At 44.1% G+C, this 8124-nt stretch overlaps 1 protein-coding gene across 1 annotated transcript in view; it reads right to left on the bottom strand.

The window, feature by feature from the left end:
- Nucleotides 1–5205: 5205 nt before the first annotated feature.
- The window catches only part of LOC308335038 (uncharacterized protein), a 28207-nt gene continuing 25288 nt past the window's right edge, over nucleotides 5206–8124 (bottom strand). The window contains exon 3 of the mRNA XM_080791990.1: nucleotides 5206–7988. Coding sequence (XP_080648116.1) covers nucleotides 7184–7988 — 805 coding nt within the window. The 3' untranslated portion in view covers nucleotides 5206–7183. The remainder of the gene's footprint in view (nucleotides 7989–8124) is intronic.

The raw sequence follows: 8124 nt of genomic DNA, 5'->3' as shown, positions 1-8124 counted from the left end.
AATGTAATGCACATGGGTGAATGTAATGCACAATCTATGTAAAGCACCTTGGATAAAGGCGCTATATAAATGCACCATTTATCCACTGTCCCTGTACCCAAAGTCTAAGCCAAGACTAATCCAATGTCAATGGCGCTGTAACCGGAAGTCTCATTTTAATAATTGGTTAGTTTGGGCTCTCGGATTCCTATAGCTTTGACAGGGAGATTTAATTGAGGAATTATGGTCAAAAGTCATCACATAACACATTTAACAGTGTTATTTATTTAAATAACATGTTATTTATTTAAATGTTTCTCTTTTTAAAGACGTGTCAATTAGGGTGACACGACTTCATTAACTTTGATGAAAACAAACATTAACAGTACATTAACAGTACACCTATGCATGACGCACTGCCTAATGGACCAAATGAAATACACGTGTACACATGTAGACTTCAGCATTTATTCTCCTCTCCACTGTGCACAAACAAGTCAGTCAGATACTGTACACTAGGAGGGCCAACTTGTGCATGTGGACCAGGGGTTGGCAACTTTGACGATGGAGAGGGCCACTATATTTCCAACCTCACTCCAGAGGGGCCACATTGCATATTACATAACAAAAATAGCCCATCTACAGCTTTTTCTTTTGCTACGTTTGACTTGAAATATTGAATTATTTGGTGCTGTTTTTTAATTGGAATCCTGAAAAGTAACCTTTTATTTAATATCAAATGCATTTAGTTAGTTATGTTATCTTGAACTTTGTAATACTATAGTCATTAAGCTACATAATTATATAGACCAAAGTAATTAAAGCGTGTCTGCATCTTTGGATTTGAAACCGCTGAAAACAATAATAAAGCAGTATTCTGCGGGCTGCATTAAGTTATGTCTCCACACAGACGCAGGCTAATAAAGGTGTGAGACGCAGTGCCACTGAAGGTATTTAAACAGACATGGGGAACTGCGTAGGATGCGTGGATAAGCAAAGCTCCGCCTAAAACAAACACACGATGATTAAACGAGATGAACTCCTTGCTCTGCCAGCCTGCCGCAAAACCAAAATAATGGATTAATGGCTCATTCTTCAGAGTGAACACACTTTGTGAACAACGCACTGTTGTTGTTGTTGCATACTACAGTAATGTAGCCACATCATTAAGTAAAAGTAAAAGTAGTAATAGTATATGTATATATTTACCATTAATCTGGTAGACCAGTGGTTTTCAACCAGTGGTCCTTGAGGGGGTTCAATGTGGTCCCCAGCTAAATGGAGAGTTGGTAACCAAATGGACCCTTTATTAGATCTGTAACTCTTGAGAGTAAAATTATTGTTAAACAGTGGTGTAAAGTAACTAAGTACATTTAATTTGCCTAAGTACAATTTCAAGGTATTTGTACTTTTTACTTCTATTCCACTACATCTCGGATCAAATATTACATTTATTGGAAAATACTAGTTACTTTGTAGATAGATTTGCCATTTTAGAAAGATTTTTATCCATTTGACATTCTGCCCAATGAGTACTTTTACTTTTGGTACTTTAAGTTCATTTTTATACCAATACGTACTTTTACTCAAGTACGTTTTGAATTCCTGACTTGTACTTGTAACAGAGTATCTCTGTATGTTTCACTATTGATACTTTTACTTAAGTAAGAAATGTGAGTACGATTTTCCACGACTGCTGTGTCCTCAATGTTGCGAATATGGAGTGAGCAGGTACTGGTCATTATTGTATACGGCCCCACCCACACCATTCTCTCCAGAGCACACATGCACACTCATACCCAGACTGGTAATGAGGTCTGATGGCCTTAAGGCTGCCAGCGACGTATTCCTTTGTGTGACTTCATGTAATATAAAGCGGCCTTTAGTCTAGTCTAAGCTTGCATGTCTTATTCAAAAAGATCACGTAGGGACAAAATTCATTTTGTACATGATTCTCATTTAGGACTGAGACCAGATTCTACAAATGTCTTCTAAACTATTTCATGTCAAGGTCCCCAAAAATGATGTGTAATTGGCCACTGACCCCCATCTGAAAATATGTTGTTCCAGGGACCATCAGAAGCAAAGATATGAGTTAAAAACGTTCGCTCTGAAAGAATATAATATTCAAATATGTGTGCCACATTTTCACGATTTTTCAAAATATAGCTAAAGTATAACAATGCTTACGGTAATACCAAAAGGGGTTCCCGTCCAAAATGGGTTTAGGTGGTAATGTCAACGACATGAGTCTGAGAAACTGGAGCCAATCATGTCTGACTGTCAATTTAGAAAGTAATGTTCTGCCTGATATTGTCTGAAAATATCATGTGGCAAAATTGACACCACTGGTGAACAAAGCAGCTCCAAACTGGTTTAGTGCCGTGATGACAGACTCACTATAGATAGACACATTATTCAGAGCCTCAAGGTGCATGTTGTTAACCATCTGGGGAATGCTTTCGCAGAAAATGACAGATCGACAAGCTCACAACACGTTGTCGGTCGGGGGGGCTATGCACCGTTAGTCCGGTTAGGGGTAAGGTTAGTAATGTAAATGTATGTTGGTGGGCCATAAGGTCAGGGCATTATTTTACTTTTGGTACTTTTAAGTGTATTTGTATGCCATTCTGGTGTTGCTGCTTTCACTTAACAAAAAACAACAAAAAAACGTTGACCGGTCATGCCGGAAGAACGTTGCTAAACTAAGCACTATAATGAGCTATGTTTAATTGGGAGAAGCATGGTGTGCAATTAAGAACAAAGTTAAAGAGCCTGCAGAGGGAGGGAGGGAGGGAGTTAAGACGCAGGGGGTGGATGAGATGAATAGATAATGTCCAACCATGCTATTCTGGTTCTGTCCCCTATTAGTGCAGCACCGGAGACATCAACACATGTGCACTAATAGCCAGAAAGTAACTAGAGGTGCATTTACTACTAAAAATAATAACGATACATTAATACATAAAATCAGAGTACTCCTTCCGCCACTGCTAATAGGCTTTCTTTCTACTACCTCTCGGATCCAAATATAGTACTTTTGCTCCACCACATTTATTTGAAAACTTAAGTTACTATAGTTACTTTGTAGATTTAGATTATTATTACGAATCACTTCAGCCCTAATATACATTTCGGCCGTTCGGCCATTTGAAAATAGCTGATCTACAAGCTCACAATGCTCACAATGATGAATTGAACATGGTGGACCCTATTGTAAACCCGTGTAATGCTCTATGGTGTCGTCCATAGTTAACAGTTTTGTATTGAGTTGTGCTTCAAATGTACTGTAATTCTCCAATCTGTTAATAAATACATCAATCAATCAGTCGCATCATTTGAATCTATTTTCAAAAGATTTTTATACATTTGAAAACTTGACATGGTTCTGCACAACAATGAGTAGCCTACTTTCTACCTTTGGTACCTTAAGTAGCCTATATTTTGATTCCAATAGGCCTATACTTGCAACTTGTAAAATAGTATTATATTGCAGTATTGATACTTTTACTTAAGTAAAACATTTGAGTACTTCATCTCCCGCCACTGTTGTGCTAATAGCCTTTGATGTGACGTGAGGCAGCTTAAACGAGCCACGTTTCCAAGGCTCTGGCGGCGTGTTTCTCTCTTCCACGTGCCTCGCAGGCAAAGCCCCGAGGTGTTCATTAGCAGTATAGCGCCGGGGGCTTCGCCCCGCTGCCTACCAAGGCTCTTAACTGTTGTGACAGTCCAGCTTAAACACGCTGTCCCTCGGCGACGGCCACGCTCATTATACAGAGATGAAGGCAGGAATCCATAAACAACGCACATTGTCCTCCTGCACAAATACAATCCCCCCTCGTATATATGTCTCTGTCTCTGTCACAGTGAACCCGGGCCAAAGTATGGAGTTTCTCTCACCGATGCTAATCTTTTTTCGGTGCGTTATTGATGTCCCCGGCGGGGTTGTGTAAAAGATTGTAGGCACGGCGGGATAGACGATGTCAACATAACAACGGGTGAATTTTAAATGGGTCGGACAAATACAACATGCATGCCTGAAGAAGGTTCCGGAGGGACCGAAACGTTGCATTATTAAAACGAAATACTCATGTACCGAGCAGATATTTTCATTCCTTTCATTGATGCACCTTTATTGATGCACCTGTGCATACGCCTGATTTCTAGGTGTGCGAAAGCTTTTTTCCTACAGTCGGACAAATCCAATAAAGGTACAAAGTTATAGTGACAGACTGGAAACGGGTCGCTAGACCCTCTGCGTTATAGTGACAGACTGGAAACGGGTCGCCAGACCCTCTGCGTTATAGTGACAGACTGGAAACGGGTCGCCAGACCCTCTGCGTTATAGTGACAGACTGGAAACGGGTCGCCAGACCCTCTGCGTTATAGTGACAGACTGGAAACGGGTCGCCAGACCCTCTGCGTTATAGTGACAGACTGGAAACGGGTCGCCAGACCCTCTGCGTTATAGTGACAGACTGGAAACGGGTCGCCAGACCCTCTGCGTTATAGTGACAGACTGGAAACGGGTCGCCAGACCCTCTGCGTTATAGTGACAGACTGGAAACGGGTCGCTAGACCCTCTGCGTTATAGTGACAGACTGGAAACGGGTCGCCAGACCCTCTGCGTTATAGTGACAGACTGGAAACGGGTCGCCAGACCCTCTGCGTTATAGTGACAGACTGGAAACGGGTCGCCAGACCCTCTGCCTGAATGTTCAACCGAGAAAACCCTGCCTTTCTTTTGTACAACGTCAGCCCAGACACTGAATGCAAGGCTAGCGATTCAGGGGCTGGAGCCAGGCTAGCAGGCACACAAATGAACAATCATTACTCATATTCTTCCTTGCATGCACGCATGCACGCACACAGACACACACACACACACACACACACACACCCACACAAGACATTGTATACCAAGTTCCACTTGGACATTTCTTCAATGGAGTAAAAAGTAAAAGTGAAAGAGGAGATGCATTATTCTCTAGGGGAGATGATCTGTATTATGAAAGCTTTGTGACGAACCAAAAAGAAAACGGTTTGGAGTGCCAGTGACTTAACAACGTGTCATAATAAAAAGAAAATGCAGTGGTGCGCTTGCAGATCAGCTGCTTCCGGCAAAGAGTTTTGGTTTAGAGGGGAGGGAAAAGGAAGGGATCGCATATAGAGCCCTGGGGAACCCCAGTCAACAAAGTATAGGGTTTAAGTGGTTAAAGATTTTAGCTGGCAGTGCAGTGGCTATATTTGGCACGACATTTTTAAAATACATTTCTTTATTGTACGTTAATAAACACATGAGATGAAGGAAATGATTTTGGCAGGCAAACAATGAAATGAAACAATGAAAAAAAGAAATCTTTCCGGAAGATTATTCATTAAACAAAAGCTTAGTTTTTTTTCTTCTTCATATACCGGTAGTTATAACTCTTTAAAAGGCCACCGAATGTGTTGTCTTTTAGCAAAAATATATTTTCTGTTGTACCGTCTAGCCTCAGTTAGTTCAATTTCAGATATATGAAACAACTGAGCTAACGTCACAGGCCAGAAACGACAAACGGCAAGCCCAGTACTTCCTTTCTGGCCAACGCACGATGTCAGAAATTAATTATATTCTTAAAAATCAGTAATGATTAAAAAAGAATAGGAAAATCATTATTTATCGTTATTTGAGGTCTCTCCAGTGACCTTAAGATTTTGGTTTAAAGTTAGGTTTCACGTGAAAATACCGTCTTTGCTTCAGTGGGCGGGAAGTAACCGGCCATGCTCTCTTATATGCTACTGCATGCTAAATGGCCTCATTTATAAAAAAGAAAATACAGACAAGGAAACGTGCTCATCACAGAAATAAATCTTTGTCATTATTAGCAAGTCAATTTGAACGTATACTCATTGCAATAGAAGAAAACAGATTGCTAGCAGTGTATACTGTATGTTATTAAATTTAGCGTTCACATACTGTGTGTTCTTTGAAACCAGAAACAATGCAGTAAAAAACAGTATGTTTTATAAATAAGGCCCGTATTTTCATGCACTTTAATCTGCCCCTCCACCCGACACACACACACACACACACACACACACACACACACACACACACACACAAGTCTTTGCATGAATTCATGAGTTCCACAACGCTCAGGGGATCTCTCCGTGGTATTTACTGAGCCAGGTCCTATACCTGAGTAACCTGACCGAACATATAAATAAAGAGAATACAAAGACAGAGCATTGGTACATACAAAATAAAAAAAAATAAAAAAATAAAAGAATACCGTGATGACCTTTCCTCTGATCTCGGTGAAACACGGGGCGAGCTCCCTGAACAAAACAAAAGGCTATGATTGGCAAAGCACCGTGTCTTCACTGTGAAAATATTGACTCTTGAATAATGGGCCGGGCGAAGGGCAACCTGCTAATTGTGCTGCCTCTGTGGTGTGTTACTACTTGCTCTCTGCTATCTATGATCTGGAGCAGTAGTTCATATTATGGCAAGGACGGCAGACGGCAAAGTACTGTGGAGTTTCTGAGTCTGAGGAGTGTGTAGAAAGCTAGATTTATTCAAATGGGCTTTAAAAAAAATAAAGGAAAAAGAAATCGGCTTTGTATGGCTGGGTGCTGGCAGTATTCACAATCTATGAAACCAGATCTTTTCTTCATTTGTACCTTTATACAAATGTTGTGGTGTTGACTCTTCCGTCCTTTCCTTAGCGAAATGGACATGGTAATGTCTGAGTGACTGCAGTTATATAACGACAACGATCCATAATAAATTTAGGAAAATGTTTTTCTGGGAGGTGAAAAAAAAGCATGTATTTTGTAAACCGGTTTTCCTTCATTTCGATTTATCTTCATTCATCTATCGTGCCACGTTCTTGTATAAAAAAATGTCGTTTTTTCTTTGTGGCAGTGTCTCCTGTATCGCAGGCTGCAGTGGCATTATCTCCTCGGCTCCGAGCCACTTATAGAGTTTATACGTTTCTGCGACGCTCAACGAGGAGCGGTGAGACCCTCTGGATGTTCCTGATCTCTGCGGCAGAGAGGAAGACCCTCAAGCCCAAACCACACCAATGGGCGACCCATTGGTGTGGTTTTGGGCCTTTGAATTGAACCAGTTGAATCACTTGGGTCGACGTGCAACAACAGGACATAATCACGCCGCTAAAACCGTCTCGTCCCGCCTCCGGTTTTGGGCTTTGAGCTTTTAGTCACACTCCTCGCCGGCGGTGGCCGCCTCCAGCGCGGCGAGGGCCTCCGCCACCATGGAGTCCGTCACGCTCTGCGCGTCAATGTTGCACTCCTCCGTATCCTCCTCCTCCTCCTCGCCCTTCATCACGTCGCAGATCCCGCTCTCCATGGTGCCGTCCGCGGTCTTCAAGGAGGACACGCTGGTGGTGCTGGTGTGGACGTCCACCGAGCGGACGCTCCCCTCGTCGCCCGTGTCGCACGGGTCCGGCGTCCCCCCGACGCCCTCGTCGGCCGACAGGCTCCCGCTGCGCGTCCCGCGGCTCACGCCCCCGATGTCGGGCGAGTCCCAGCTGTGCCCTCTGTCGTCCCCGTGGTGGCTCTTCCTGCTGTCGGCGTGGCTGTACGGGAGGGAGGGCGTCGTCGAGTAGTCCTGCATGCTGGGGTAGACGGGCACCTGGCTGGGGCCTCGGTCCTGCGTCGGCCACCGCGGGCCCCCCGGGGTCTCCGGCTGGATGATGTACAGGCGGCCGTCGGGGCAGGGCGGCGAGCCCCCGTGTCTGGCGAGCTCCCGCTCGAGCACGCCGCCGCCGCCGCCACCGTGCAGCCTGTTGAAGTGGTTGTTGTCGGCCTCGAACTTCAGCGTGCCGTCACTGGACTTGCTGTAGCCCATGTTGTGGAGGCCCTGCTTCTGCTTGTTGTGTCCGCTCGGCGCGTCCGGGCCGCCCAGGGCGTCCCCCGAGAGGTGGTGTGGCTGGTAGAGGGAGCTGCCCGCAGAGTCACTCTTCCTCCCATCCCCCGCTTCGGACGGGTCATAGATGTAGCTGTGGGGGGGGGGGGGGGGGGGGGGAGAAAGACGGGGAGACAGAACAGAGAGAGACATGTAAGTGGTCTGCATTTATGTGGCGCAACGCACTTTACAATGTATGCATTGGGTTGACCCGTTCACACACATTTACA

The sequence above is a fragment of the Protomyctophum bolini genome (genome assembly GCF_963924005.1).
Source record: "Protomyctophum bolini genome assembly, chromosome: 20".
In the NCBI taxonomy this organism is placed as follows: domain Eukaryota; kingdom Metazoa; phylum Chordata; class Actinopteri; order Myctophiformes; family Myctophidae; genus Protomyctophum; species Protomyctophum bolini.
The sequence above is the reverse complement of the archived record's forward strand: the minus strand, read 5'-3'. Positions and strand labels throughout refer to the sequence as shown.